Consider the following 14945-nt stretch of genomic DNA (forward strand, 5'->3'; position numbering starts at 1 on the left):
CCCAACGTCTACGCCACAGTTGTGAGTGCAAGGCTGCCGCGCGGGTCGTTTCGTAGCAACAGCAGCAGCTACTGCCTGTTGGATCCGTGGCGCAAGGTCTTCTAGTTCACCTAGTTACATGATCCGTTAGAGTATATTGGGTTATACAGGGCTAAAAAGGAATCCAGGCCAGCTAGAATTCGCTCCCTCAGCGTGGATGGTGGCGGCGTCACCGGTGAGCCGCGTACACGGGTCCCGGCTTCGAGGAGCCGGTATATCGTCAGATCAACATTCGATATACCGAGGAAACAACTTGAAACGTTGCACATTCGTGCTGGTCGCTGAACCTGCGACTTGATTTTTTCCTGTTGTTACGACGTGGAAAAAGTCAACATTTCGTTTCCAGGGACAATCGAGGGTAAAAGCGGGCAGCGGCACGCATAACAGTTGGCGCGAGGACGTGCAGCTGCGGCGCGCAGTGGCAGGCCGGCAGGTGCGTCATGTGCAGGTGTGCCATGCCCAACCCAACGAGTGTCATATGGCCGACGCGGTGTGTGTTGATGGAGCTCGAGCGTGCGGTTGACAGAAGTGAGAAGTGCCAAGTAGACTGGCACGTGTTTAGGGGCCCGCGAGAGGCAGGTCTTCGGAGGTCTCCGAGAAGGAGATGAGGTCCGACGCCGCGACGTTGCTCTGCATGCCGACCAGCTGGCGCATGGGGGGCCGGGCGCGGGTCACTTCGCCGTTCGGCAGTAGGTAAGTGCCGCCCTCTGTTTTGAAGTGTAGCTTGTAGTGGCGCGTCATGTTCGAGCGGGCGTTGAACTGCTTGTCGCAGTTCTCGAACGGGCAGGTGAAGGGCTTGTCGCCCGTATGGGTGTTGTTGTGGGTGGCCAGTGAGGAGGGCCGGTTGAAGCACTTACCACAGCTGGCGCAGACGTAGCGCGGCTGGAGCTTGAGCTTCGACACGGCCCGCGCGTCTTCGGAGGCGGTCTTGCCAGCGTCGAGCGTCGCAAAACTAGGACGCTTGGCGCGGCAGTGTGAGGAACGGCGTCCGCTGGCCACGTCGTTGGTGCTCTTGTTGCGCTTCTGGGCGTCGACCAGGCTCCAGGGCGGGCGCGAGGGCGAGCTGGAGTGCGAGTAGAGCAACTGTGCCAGGTCGAAGGAGTCCGAGCGGGCCGGTAGCGCGCAGCGCGACCGCCCGCAGGGCTCGGCCACGAACAGAGCGTCCGCGTCGGTGGAGTCGGACTCCTCCAGGTCCGAGAAGGTGAGCGGGCCTGCGCTCGCGCCAGCGCCGTGCGGCTGCGCGTGGGCCGGCGGAAGTTCGTCGCACGAGCTGGAGCCGGAGATGTACGCATAGCTGTCGCGGGCGTCGTGGGCGTCGCACGAGTCGTGCCCGCCGTGTTCGCCGTGGTCCTGGAACTGGAAGTGCGAGTCGCCGAACACCAGCGGGTTCGTGGCCAGCCCGTCCGTGTACATGTGCATCTGGTCCTGCTGGAAAAGCGCGTGGTGCGACGTCAGGCTCAGCACCTCTTCGGACGACTTGAACGACGTGAACAAGTCGCCTGCGACCCTCGAGCCGTCCAGCGGCTGGTACGTCTCCCAGAACGCCGGTACGCGCTGTGGTTCTTCGTGCAGCTGTGACTTAGCCATGCCGCGCTGCGTTGTGTTGTTGTATTTCGGCGAGCCGCGACCGCGTGTCACTGTCGTTGTGCGTAGTACGTGAGATTAGTAGACGAAGGCTCGAACGTGAGAGAAAGCGAGTGTGTGTCTCGGCACGCCCAGGAAAAAAAAAAGAGTGTACGGGCGTGTGCACGTAGGAAAGAACCCTTATAGCTTTGTTGTTGGTGCGCAAGTGGATTTTTCTGTCCCCTGACGCTTGAAACTTCGCTGACACCTGGGGTACCTCCCGCTGTCGCTGTCTATGCCCATTTAACTTATATACCGCCCATGGATTTCCCGAGCTCCCGCGTCCTTGCTTGCTCTTACGCGGACACCGCCGCCGCGCCGCCTATTGCACCTGCAGGGAACCTGTGGCCAGGGGCTCGCCAGTGTTTTTCTTCCTGCTGCTCTTCAGGTATCCGGCTCTCCCGCGACGTGCCAGGTTTCCTTGCCGACGGCTCCAATAATCGTGTTTACATGCTGCAAGGAGGCCGCGCGCGCGGCCTCCTTGCAGCAGCCGCGGCTATTAAAGCTTACTCGGCTTGGTGGCGGCGCCGCCGCCCTGGCTACTGCTTACCATCATCATGCGTCTCGCACGCGCCCGCGTCAGAAACCCAGCAGGGTAAGGGGATTTGAAACAAGGCCGCCAAACGGGTTTTGGAAAATTAATAGGCAGGAATGACGCGCGGGACCTGCAACGCGCATGAGCCTTCCTGCAGCTCGGCATATAGAAGACCTGCGCAGAGCCGCTCTACAAGCGAGCCACGCGTGGCAGAGCGTCATAACGCGGCCGGCTAACGCTCGCTGGCTGCTGATCCGCACCTGGAGGGCAGCAGAAAGCAGGAAAAACAACCGCTGCAGCAGTGCTTGTTCGCGTGCGTCACCCCTGTGACGATGACGTGCGCTCAAAGCCGAATCACGAAACACAAGCCAGCAGCAACGGGAGGTGAGCCAAGCGCCGGGCGCAGCCAGCGCTGCCCACAGGTGTGGCTCGTTCCCGACGAGGCGTTAAGCGGAGCTTCAAACACGAGAGCGCACACGAGCACGCACGCGAGTGTGCGCTCTCGATGCAGCCGGTGCGGGTTACGTAGATGGCTGCGGCTTCGAGTATCCGTTTCTGTTTTCCGCCGACGGCTGTAGCACGCGCGAGGCCGCGTCCGGGCGCGTGCAACGCCTAAGGCCGCGCGAAAGCAAAAGCCGCCGGGCGGCAGATCCCGCGCGGCCTCCAGCGCAAATCGTATGCCATATTACATAATCATACAGCAGGCACTTTGCGCCACGCACGGAACCTCTTGCATGCAGGGATGCTCCCTTCGAAGGCAGGGCGGCGCCGGGGATGGGGGACGCGCAGGACTCTAGCCAGGCACTTGCAGGCCGGGCTTTGAGCGGGGCCCGCGCGTGCCGCCGATCTTATCGAGGGCCGCGTGTCGCACAGCGGGCGTCGAGCGTCGCCTTTGGCCTTAACCTCTGTCTGGAGCGCCCGCATAGGGCGGGAGTCCGCGCTGCAGCCGAGGCTACCGTAGGGGAGGCAGGAGGTCCTTGTTGGCGCATGGATCGTCACTGCAGCCACTCGTGTCGCGGGGGTCTCTGCACAAAGGCACCGGGATGCAGCAGCCCGCAGATGCCTGCGTACGGAAGCGCCGCGTGGTCGCACAGGGCGTAGGAACCGGGGCGCTCTGCCGCGTCAGCCGCAGGAAACTTGCCAGCTGCGCCCTTAAACCTGAAGGGCACATGGACCGGGCCAGGAGGGAGCACCCCGTTCTCAGACGCTCGTTTCCCGAGAGCCCGTGATCACGCGGTCTCTGTTTTCCAGAGTGGTCCCATGTTGACGCGAGGGTTTGGAGATAGTTTCCACATGGCATGGTGGGCGCCTATCCAGGCACCCGAGTCGTGTTAGTATTCATTGTAGGGGTGCGCGTGCGCCGCGCACGCGCGCACATCTATATTGAGTTTTCATTGTCGTTCCTTCCAGCCGTGCATCGCAGCAATGCGAGGGCGCCATTGTAGCCATCCAATTTCCTTTCCCGATCGGAGCGCATGGCGATGTGCTGGTTTCCGACGGAGTGTTGCACAACAAGCAAAGGGGGCCAAAAGCGGGCTGGCGAAAAGGCGAGTAGTGCCAAACGGCGGAGGAAGCGGAGGCCGGCGAGGTTCATGGAACGCAGCGGAGCGTGGCGGGAGAAGGCGGGAGGCGGGGATATAACAGCACGAAAAATTGGCGCTGGTGTCCGTGCAAAGTGACACGACGGTTGCCCGTGCCAGCGCGTCGCGCCTCCTTTCTCACGCTCCCAGCTTGGCAACGTAACCAGCCCGCGCGCGCGCTGCGCAGCCAAGTTCCGAACAATGCTGCTGGAGCGGCAAGGCCGTTGGATTAATTAATACGCTGGTTCCTCGAGATCAAAGGGGGCAGGCGGCGGATCAGCAAGCACACAGAAATTACCGCCAGCAGCGTGGCCCGCGCAGCGTGCGAATTGGCGAGAGGGCCGCGCGCAGGCGTGCTGGGCTGTGGGATCAGGACAATGCGAGGACGAGATTTTATAAGAATGGTGTCTGAGCCGAGAATGCTGTTCGTGTGGTTTCGAAACGCATCGCCAAACCACTCGAACCGTCCGCTCCCTTCACCACTATGCTTAGTGCACTCCAGGTGCTGGCGCTCCTGCTGGCTGGCACTCACGCCAAGAATTCCTCGCACCCAATATACTCCAACTCCAGTGCCATTGTGCACGAGACAGACCGCACGCTCGCGCTCAACTACACGACGCTCGACTACGGCGAGCCCTACGTGGACGCGGCGACGTCGCGCCCCGCCAGGTTTTCGGCGTCACAGGCCGCGGCGTCCGCGACGTCTGCATCGCTCAGCCACGTGACCGTGGCCGGCGACACCCCGCTGCCCGCGTCCACCGCAGGCGCGGAGACGATCTACACGGTGTCCGCGGGCCCAGGGTCCACGGGGACCGGCGCCTCGCTGGCCGCGTCCGCGCCGGGCCGCGCCACTGCGTCCTCCAAGTACTCCGCCGCGTCTTCGGGCGTTGTTTCTGGCGGGTCCGATGGCTTCTCATCGGACTTGCCTTCTGGCTCCCAGAAGCCAGCTCCAAGCGCAGCAGACGACGCCGCGGCGACCCAGGGCGCCTCGCAAGCTCGCGACTCGAGCACTGTTTCGACGCCCAGCCTGGGCACCTCTTTCGCGGCTGATTCCAGTGAGACATTCGCACACAGCTCGGACGCCTCCATGCTGAGCTCGCGCGAAACGCCTGCACACGGCTCGGTTGGCTCTTCCACATCAAGCTCGCACGAAACATCTGCACACGGCTCCGGCGTCTTCCCCACGCCGAGCTCATCCCAGGCTCCTGCACACAGCTCGGACGCCTCTTCCGCGCTGAGCTCGCTCCAGACATCTGCAGACGGCGCTCGCGAGACACCTGCACAAAGCTCCGACGCCTCTTCCACGCTGGGCTCATCCCAGACGCCTGCACGCTACTCCGGCACCTCCCAACTACGTTCAGGCGCCGCTTCTACCGAAACGGCTTCCTCTGAAGGCACCCGCTCGGCAGCGCACTCTGCCTCGTCTACCGCGCGCTTCCAGACCCTCTCCTCCTCCTCATTCTCGCCCGTGAGCGAGCTTCTCACCGCTACCGCCTCGACCTCAACCAGCGTGCTCTACTCCGCCACGTCGCCCTACACCAGCGCCACGGCCAAGGGCTCCATCGTCACATCCGTGCCATCGCACTCCGCGAACCCGCTTGTGACCCAGTCGCTCAGCAGCAGCAAGCTGTCGCAGAGCATCTCCACCACCTACACTGCTTCCAAGACGGTCGACACAGAATCGCTGCTACCGGCCTCGAACTTTACCAGTAGCTCTGTCGTCATCGGATCCTCAAGCAACTCCAGCGCCTCCGCAACTGGTACGTCGCTGTCGGCTCCTGGCCAGTTAAATGCATCCGCGTCTCAAGGTACTACGTCCTCTCCCGCTAGATCTTCTGTGATCCTGAGCACCTCTGTGGTCACCCACAGCACGGTTAACACCACTACCATGGTGGTGCCAGTCACTTCCACCTACTCGAACCGCACTACCGTCCTGTCCAAGCCAACAACCGCTCGATTCACGCTCGTGGGCACATCAAACGTGGTCTCCAACCAAACAGCCACGCTCCAGCCATCCGGCGCCTCATCCAGCTCACTTGCGACTCCAAGTGCTAGCTCGAGCGCCTACACATCCTCCTCGTCGTCCGCCGCCATGACAACCGAAAGTACCGCTTCAAGTACGTCAGAAACTCCGGTCGTCAGTATTGTCTCGGAAACAGTCACTACCGTAGATCTGTTCCAGGCGGTTGCGACAGACGAGCCCCCCTCCGTGTTTGCCAGACACTCAAACCCCATGGATCTCTCCAGCGGCGTGAGCAACAACGGCTCGCCCTATGGAACCAACAAGTTCTACACCAACCTCATTGTCGGCGACCAGACAAGCGCAGCCTTCGTGTACCCCTACTCGGTGTGGAAGTATAGCTCGAACGGCGTTAACGGCTTTGCCGTCTCGCACACCTCCAAGGACCAGTACAGCTACGGCAACTATGACAGCGATGGAAACTCCGAGTATCTGGTCAACCCACTGGGCATCGCATCTCTGATCTTTTCCGCTGAGTCCTTCGGCTCCGCGTGCAACATGTATGTGAGCGACATGACTACGTCCTCATGCGACGTTACTATTAACGATGGGTCTGTCTCCAACATCCTACAGGTGCCACTGGTGCAGGGCATGGGATTTGCGAGCGGCATCTACCACGGGTCACTGAAGCCCGAGATCAGAACCTCGGCAGCGTTTATCTCGCTGGAACAACAAACCTCGGACATCCTGCCCGCGGGCGTGCAGAAGTACCGCGTGGGGTTGAACAGCGGCTCTACGTGGCTAGTGTATGTGACGCTGCCCGACGGGTACAGCGATGACGACTTCACTCTAAGCTTTTCTGACTCCTCGACACTGAGCGGGTCGCAAGCCATCGACGGGCTCATCGTGCAGTTTGCAGCCGCGCCTGAGGACAGCACTTACGATTCATTTTACGACAACGCCGCGGGTATGTATGCGACCGACTTCAAACTCGAGGGCTCCTCGGACGGGGCCTCTGCGTCGTATTCATTTGACTACCAAACCGAGGGCCGCTCCGCGTCGGGCAAAACCATGATTTTCGCGCTGCCCCACCACCTGGATGCGCTGTCGGCGGAAAGCACTGCGGCGCGCACAGGCGTGCAGCTGCAGTCCACCACCAAGGGCACCATGGAGGCGCTTCTGGCCACGTCGCTGGTGTTCACCGAGATCCTTAACACACAGCTCGGATGGTTGCCCTGGACCTCGCAACTTGGCAGCCGCAACCTCACCTACAGCGCAGAGCAGTTGCAGCTTCTGGCCGAGACCGCCAACGACGAGATCAACATCGATGTGTGGGGCTCCGTGGGCGGGCTCAACACTTACTACCTGGGCAAGGTGCTGGACAAGTACGCTTACATCCTGCTGACTGTCGCAGACGTCCTGCAGGACAGCGCGGTGACGGCCGCGGCGCTGGAGAACCTCAAGCAGGCCTTCGCAAAGCTCATGCAGAACCAGCAGCTGTACCCACTGTACTACGACACGAAATTCGGTGGCGTGGTGTCCTCGGGCGACTGGGCCTCCACCGCGACGGGCTACGACTTCGGCAACACCTACTATAACGACCACCACTTCCACTACGGGTACATCGTGCACGCGGCGGCCGTCGTGGGTCACGTGGACGCCCAGCAGGGCGGCTCCTGGGCTCAGGACAACAAGGCCTGGATCAACACCCTGGTGCGCGACGTGGCCAACCCAAGCGCCGCGGACGCCTACTTCCCGGTCTCGCGTATGTTCGACTGGTTCCACGGCCACTCGTGGGCCGCGGGCCTGTTCGCCAACGCCAACGGCAAGAACCAGGAGTCCAGCTCCGAAGACTACAACTTTGCCTACGGCATGAAGCTGTGGGGCGCCGTGGTCGGCGACCGCGCCATGGAGCGCCGCGCCGATGTCATGCTCGCGGTCATGCAGCGCTCCATGAACGCCTACTACCTGTTTGCGGACGACAACGCCGTGGAGCCCTCCGAGATCCTCGGCAACAAGGTCGCGGGCATCCTGTTCGACAACATCATCGACTACACCACCTACTTTGGCACCGAGACCCAGTACAAGAACGGCATTCACATGATCCCAGTGACCCCGGCCTCGGGTGTGATCCGCGGACCCACTTTCGTACAACAGGAGTGGGAGGAGAAGCTGGCGTCCGTCGCCGCGACCCTGACAGACGGCTGGGGAGGTCTGCTGAGGCTGAACCAGGCGCTGTACGATCCGGCGAGCTCCTACGCGTTCTTCGCGGACTCGGGCTTCAGCTCGGCCGCGCTGGACAACGGCTTGTCGCGCACGTGGGCGCTGGCGTTCTCGGGCGGTCTGGCGAACTCGCTGGGCCTTCTGTGAGCGCTCCCGCACGTGCCACTCACGTGCCCGCTCCCACCGCTGAAAATCCATGATCTGCCTTGCCGAGTAACGCCGATCCGTCCCTTAACGCCGCGCGCTCTTTGTCGCGCGGAACGCGTGGCTTCCACCGCGGCGGCGGAAGCCGCCGCGCAGCTTCCGTCGCCGAACTCCCGCGTAAGGGTGGCGCGTGTCCTTCTGCCCCCCGTGCGACACGGTTGGCGCGACCTCCGGAGTCTTACTGCTCGTTGGTCCTCGGCTCCTCGGACTGCCTCCCTGGTGCTCTGCGAGCACGGCGGACGCACAAACCGCCGCATTACGGAGCCTCCGGCGCCAAATGGCGTCAGAGCGCCCGGTTGTATTATAACATCCCACGGCCCTCCTTGGAGCACTGGCACGCAACCTTACTCTGCACCGCATGTACATCACATAGACCATAGACAATAAACAACGTACGAAATAACGTACATGAATGGGAACGTGACCGCGGCGACCTTGCCTAGGCGGGCTGCGGGCCTCCCCACGCCCGGAAGCTCGTAAACAACGGTTTCTTGGCCGAGCATGCTTTTGCGCGCAGCGCAGCACCGCGTAGCGCAGCATAATAAGAAGCACTCGAGGCCAGAACCGCGCGGGGCACGGAGTTATACAGCGCGTTTTTAGTATTGAGCGCGGGCGACCGGAGGGGAGGAAATCATTCCCAGTGGGCTGCCACTAGAGCGCGTCTCCGGGATCGCTGTCCGCAGCAGCGGCGCCGCGGCGCCGCCGCTTGCACGCACCGTTGGGCGGGGCCGTAAGGGGCCAGGCACTGCCCGCGCCAGGCACTCGTTTCAGCTGCGCCGTGAGCACGAGCGCGAGCGCACGCTCGCGCTCGCGCAGATCCTTGCGCCACAGGCGCGCGGGGGCGGAACGCGTGCGCTTCGATGCATACAAGCCGAACATTCCACGCAGCAGAGGAACGGTTGAGGCAGGCACGCGCCGCCACACGGCTGTCGCTGAACGCTGTGCCCCTTTGAGTGCCTGTAGGAACGGTACTCACCCCCCTTTTCCCGGCGCGCCCCCTGGGCCGGGGGTGCGTGCTTGCGCGCGCGCGTTTCTCTCCCGCTGACTCAGCAACACTGCAGCAGGTCAGCGGCGGCACGCACAGGCACATACAGGCACAAATACGGGCACGGGTTCTTTGCCGAGTCGTGCATGGCCAGCGGAGGCGTCTGAGCGGAGCACACGTGACCTATTAGGTGAAGAAAATATAATCGCACCTACAGGCAAACAAGGATTAAAAAAAAAAAAGACGCTAGGGAATCGCAGAAGCACTAAAGGCCCTCTACAACAGTTCGCAACGCTCGTGGCTGCCCCAACACGCTGGAAAGTTTGTTTTCGTCGCAGGCGTTACTCGTGCACAGAACAGCACCGGCCAACATTCTGCTGCGGCGGCACCGGCGGCGAATTTTTTTTTTTTTCGGGACCCCGCCTGGCGGCCTCCCACTAGCTCGAAAATTGGCTCGGTTTTACTACGGTTTCTGACCTCTCAACAACACTCAGGCCCCGAACCCAGGCGCCGACACCAGGAAGCTCCCACAGCCAGCCGTGAAGTGAACTGAAGCGCGCACCTAGACCGCCAGCGCCGTCCCCTCCACGCGCCCGCGCTCGCACCGACCCCCACCCGCTTGTCTCCCCTCGCCGACTTGAACGCACGCCCGGCGCGACTGACCCTGATCCGGACGCGCGAACCCGCGAACGCCCCACGAGAAACACCCCCCACCGCGACGATGAGCGCGCTGAACCAGAAATACAAGAAGCCCCGGCTCCAGCAAGCTGAGACCGCAGGGGCCGTGGCCCCTGCGGCTCCCGCAACGCCCGAAGCACCCGAGACGCCTGCAACGCCTGCGAAATACGCGGCCACAGCCGAGAGCAGCGTGCTCGACGCGGCGCTCAGCGACGCCGACTCTGCGCTCGGCGAGTCCTACGCCGCGTGCGGCCGGCTCGCGGCCACGATGGGCTTGCACCAGCTCGCCGTGGTCAACTTGGCCAAAAGCATGCAGAAACTGCCCCGTGACGTGGGCGTGCTCGTCGACTTTGCCAAGGCGCTCGGCGCCAAGGCCAACCAGGAAAGCATCGTCGTTTCCACGCTCGCAGACGCCGTGCAGCGCTCGCCGGAGCTGTCGGACCCACGCGTGTGGTTGCAGCTGGCCTCCTCGTACTACCACCTGCTGAAGCCCGACGAGGCCTTCCACAGCGTGTCCCGCGCGATCGCCGCACAGGAGATCCAGGGCATCAAGGACGCCGGCACCTGGGCGCTTCAGGCGCGCATCCTGCTTCTCTGGATGGACTCGGACGCCAAGATGACGCTCGAAACCCTGACGCCGTACTTCATTGGCGCAATCGAGATGGCTATCGCCGCGGGCGACACCCAGCTCGAGCTCCAGAGCAGGGTATCGCTCGCTCAGCTTTATCACCGCTTCGCGTGCTACCCAGAGTCCCAGGCAGAGGTCTCTCGTGCCTTCGTCCTCGTCCGCTCCGACCCCTCTTCAGGCATGCCCAGGCCCTCCACTGTCAACACCCTTTGCTACCTATACAACTTTCTGGGCATCATCCAGTTCAAGATGAACTACAAGGCTAGTGCCTACTCCGTGATCCAGGAAGCCATGAGCGCGCTGCCGCAGGTCTCGGCCACCGCCCGTCTACTTGCTACCCTGGCACAGTTCTACATGATTGACGAAAACCTGCCGCAGCTCCGCGCCATCCTGCCCGCGCTGCTGGTCGAGAAGACCGCGCTCACCGAGAAGGAGCTCATCCGCCTGTACCTCATGAACTGGCTGTTGGGCCGCGTTTATGACATGCTCGACGACACTAAGCAAAGCTACCATTTCTACCAGCAGGCCGTCAATTGCAAGCCCCAATCCGCGTCGTTGTGGGTTGGCATCGGCTCTCTATATCTGCGCATGCGCCAGTTCGAAGACGCGCACATCGCGTTCTCGCACGCGTTGAACTACGCGTCCAAGCTCGAAAACTTTGAGCAGCCGTTTTTCCTACGGTTCAATCGCCTCTTCGCGGCGTTCGCCTGGGTTGGCTTGTCCCAGGTGTTCGTGGCAACCTTCCAGAAACAGAGCGCCTTGGACGCTTTACGGCAAGCGTCGGTCCTTTTTACTGCGGAGGGTGACCTCGTCCACTCGAGCCAGGTCGACCAACTCTACAACGATGTGTTGGCAACCCCGCCTCAGAATCCCATGTACGTCATCATGAATGTTCCTCCGCAGATCCTTCTTGAGCTCTTCCTATACTATGACACCGGCGTGTTTGCGAACCAGACAGAAGGAAACTTCCCAAAAATCTCCTCCTGCGAACCCGTCGCTCATATTATGCCTCTTTACGATCATCAAGCTTCTCCAGTCGCAACTTTGCCGCATGGGCCGGCAGTAACTCCTTCCGTCCCCCCTCCGCCACCTCAACAGGTGTACAACGACCTAGCCACCAGGCCAGCTTTAAGCCAGCAGCACCCAAGCACAGTATTCCTTGCATACCCACAGCCCGCCGTGACCGTTCCGGCCACATCAGCTCTTAATATTAAACCGATCGCTAAGAACATGCCCGGAGTTAACTATGGCTTCCCAGCTCAACCGTATCAAAATCCCCCGGTGCCGTAGCAGCCCCTTCTCAAGCCGTACACAGACTCTCCGTTGCGAGACCTCAAAGAATTGTATCATTATAGCTTTATCACATATAAATTCACCTAGCATTTAATCCTCGTTAACACTATTCTTGCATGCGGCTAGGCAAGCCTTTATATTACAGGATCTGTAGTGCTTATGTATCGACGAATTATGTAATACTAAAGACTGGCAGCATTCAAAGAGCTCAGAGTTCAATGTAATCATTAACTATAACCAAACCTGCTTCTCTGTTCGAGAAGGAGACCTCTTTGGGCGAGTACGCAAGAAGTTCGTCAAGAGCGGGGACCTTGCGCTTGACTTCCCCATTGATGATAGACACGGAGTCATACTCTCCCCAGAAACAGCGGATTTTCAAGCCCAGCGCGTCCGATGATTCCTCATCTGCGTCTTGGCTCAAAATCGTTGGCATCCATTGAATTCCGACATGGTAATAATTCCGCTCAAAGTCGAGTTTGTGCAGTTGCAGGCTGTTGATACCCCGATTCCACTTGAAAATTCTGTTTTCCTCGTCGTCCCTAGAAAGCCCGTCCAGCGTTGATAGTTGGCTTCTTGTACGGTTGTCATGATGAGCGTTACCGAATATGGTGACTTGCTTCACAGGAGACTGCCCGTAATCATGCTCCGCGAACTGAGAAGAATTGAATCCGATCGTGCATAGACGGTTTTCTTTGACATTGATCACCAACTCTGCGTTAATTGGCTCATAGGAAGAACGTCCCGAGGACTTCCTATTATTGGATAAGACTTTGATCGATAAAATATCTGAAAGCTCTGGGATTGAGCTAGAACTCACAAGGTGAGGCCGAGGCCCTGCATATCTGCATGTTTCTGAGCCTTGACCGTTCGACGTGCATTCCACGTTAGAATGTGCGTTTTGAGTGCTTGGAATATTACGCAAAATTTGCTCAATTCCAGCTCCCTGCCTGCCGAAAACGTTCACAGTGCTGAACCCCAATTCGTCATGCAAATTTAGCTCTTGCGAGAAGCGTAATTTAAGCGGGGAAGATTCCGTAAACGGCGCTCTCTCAAATGAGAATATTCCTGCAGACGCAGCAGCAAATAGCAGAACCATAGAGACAAAGTAGTTCAACTTGTAGCAAAATGGAAGGACGGGGATAGCCAGCAGCATACCACCTAACATAGAGATCTTAGAGACATTCCATGTAGCCTGGAAACCCTCCTGACACGTTTGGTAAATTCCGTCCAAAATTAGCGACAAACACATAATGACAAAGAATGAGGCAAGGGGGACGACAGCCAAGAACTGCACGCTCCAATCGTAATTGAGCGCAGATACAACAAATGCTTTAAGAGCCGAGCTTGGAGCCTCGGACACATTTGTGACAGAGCTGACCTGAGAGGAGTTCGAGGCCCGCAAAAGAGGTGCCCGCTCATCATGCTCCTCGGGAGAGTTCTCGTTCGGTGCTTCGGTGTTTGTAGCTTGCTGAGGGGACTCTTCGATGCTGGAGTAAGTGTTGGGAGCGGCAGTCTCCTCACTGTCTTTTGCCTTGACCACTGAGTGCTTGCGTTTGAAAGCTGAACACACAAGGCCCACAATGGCGCCAAAAGACATCAGGAGATATAGAACGGTGATAGGGTAAACACCTGTAGCTGTGTACTTTGATGTGCACAAGCGAATTGTGGCCCATAGTAAGGCAATCCACATTCCAAAGAACAACTCGACAAAGGATACAGTCTTTAGGTCCCGGCTGGGCGCTAGATATTCTAACAGGGACAGCACGAGATAATTGAGAATCAAAAAGGTGAATGAAAACCCAATAGTTGGACTGACATAGTCACGAGAGAATATCAAAGGATTGACACGAAACAAAGAAGACCTGAAAGTTGCAGTTACCAGGTATGAAATGAACATACTGAACGGGAGTCTCAACCAAACCAGAAGTGGATTTCTTTCACGGGTCTTGCGCCTTTGGATAACAAATTCCAAGACCAGTATAATGACTGGGATCACACTTAGAACCACGCAGTTTAAAGTAAACAGGTCCTTCGTGCTAGCAGTGACAAAAAACGTGCCGATTATGTCGAAATAAACAGCAGGACTGCGGTCCTTAGGCTCATCCTCGAAGGATTCAAAAGCAATAAAATCAGCCAGCTGCAATGACGCATGCATCATGTTCCACAATGAGGCCTGGCTTGTGAACTGAGTTGAGTCCTTAATGGTATGGTAAAGAGCTCTTGGCTTGTAAAACGCAATGTCCCAGCCGCGAAGTCCAGCTTGTTCGTACACCTTGTAGTCGGTCTCGCTGGAAATATACCTATCATAGAAAGCTTGTTGATATATGGAATTTCCGAAAGGTTGGGTTTTGACAGCATTTTTGTATATGGATGCTGTGTTGGTGTCTGAGGTTCTGAAAAGCACTGCCTTTCCACCGGCACCTGTACCCTCCAAGTTCAAAACGTAGTCAACGAGGGGGCGCCAGCGGTGATTAAGAAAAGCAGACGCACCAAGCAGCCCAAATTCTTCGTTATTGTTCAGGTTGAACACAAGCGTCCTGCGTGGCTGCTTCTTAGCATAGCGGGTAATTAGAGCCAAGAGCGTAACGATCCCTACCCCATCATCAGTAGCTCCCAAAGCTGTGGGAACAGAGTCAAAATGCGCGGAGATAAGTAATCCAGGCAACTCAGGCTGTGAACCAGTTATTTTGACCACAATGTTGGAGGATTCAAATGAGACTATGCGTGACTCTGTAGACGAGGAGTTGAAAACATCGGGTTGTTTGAACACGAGATGGTTTCCCTCTTTGTAGTCGTCAGAAACCTCAGCATGAGGCGCCCCCTCCACGAGTTCTGTTACGCGGTGTAGCAGAAAATCATGAACTGCGTCATTCTCTCTCGAGGTGTAAGGGTGCGGCTTACGGGTTATACTCTGGAGATCGATCCAGGACGCATCCAGAAGCTGCTTGTGGTGCTTGTTGTCCTCAGGAAGGGAGTACTGATAACGTATTCTATCCCAGACGTTCAGCAAGAACACCACAACGTACGTGGCAACCAGCAGAACACTAACAGTAGTCTTTCGGAATCGAAAAAGCGACCTTAAGAACTGTGCGAGCATGGAATTCTAGCAGGGTGATGGCAAAACTACTTGTTTGAGGGTTCAAACGGACTTTTGGGATTGATGGTAACTATTAGGAGCTTTGTGCCTGTCTTCCACA

General features: G+C 58.8%; 5 protein-coding genes across 5 annotated transcripts; 2 read left to right on the forward strand and 3 right to left on the reverse strand.

The window, feature by feature from the left end:
• Nucleotides 1-597: 597 nt before the first annotated feature.
• KLTH0C04884g (C2H2-type zinc finger protein) lies at nt 598-1626 on the reverse strand (the record flags this gene model as incomplete). The annotated part of the gene is made up of 1 exon (XM_002552391.1): nt 598-1626. One exon carries the CDS (start codon nt 1624-1626, stop codon nt 598-600), a length of 1029 nt encoding a protein of 342 aa, XP_002552437.1.
• A 2635-nt stretch (nt 1627-4261) lies between these two features.
• DSE4 (endo-1,3(4)-beta-glucanase) lies at nt 4262-8107 on the forward strand (the record flags this gene model as incomplete). The annotated part of the gene is made up of 1 exon (XM_002552392.1): nt 4262-8107. One exon carries the CDS (start codon nt 4262-4264, stop codon nt 8105-8107), a length of 3846 nt encoding a protein of 1281 aa, XP_002552438.1.
• An 84-nt stretch (nt 8108-8191) lies between these two features.
• On the reverse strand, nt 8192-8704 carry KLTH0C04928g (KLTH0C04928p; the record flags this gene model as incomplete). Its single annotated transcript, XM_002552393.1, has 1 exon — nt 8192-8704. One exon carries the CDS (start codon nt 8702-8704, stop codon nt 8192-8194), a length of 513 nt encoding a protein of 170 aa, XP_002552439.1.
• A 1166-nt stretch (nt 8705-9870) lies between these two features.
• On the forward strand, nt 9871-11745 carry KLTH0C04950g (KLTH0C04950p; the record flags this gene model as incomplete). The annotated part of the gene is made up of 1 exon (XM_002552394.1): nt 9871-11745. One exon carries the CDS (start codon nt 9871-9873, stop codon nt 11743-11745), a length of 1875 nt encoding a protein of 624 aa, XP_002552440.1.
• Nucleotides 11746-11956: 211 nt separating this feature from the next.
• Nucleotides 11957-14845, reverse strand: PFF1 (Pff1p; the record flags this gene model as incomplete). The annotated part of the gene is made up of 1 exon (XM_002552395.1): nt 11957-14845. One exon carries the CDS (start codon nt 14843-14845, stop codon nt 11957-11959), a length of 2889 nt encoding a protein of 962 aa, XP_002552441.1.
• Between the last annotated feature and the right edge of the window lie 100 nt (nt 14846-14945).

The sequence above is a fragment of the Lachancea thermotolerans genome, assembly GCF_000142805.1.
Source record: "Lachancea thermotolerans CBS 6340 chromosome C complete sequence".
NCBI lineage: Eukaryota > Fungi > Ascomycota > Saccharomycetes > Saccharomycetales > Saccharomycetaceae > Lachancea > Lachancea thermotolerans.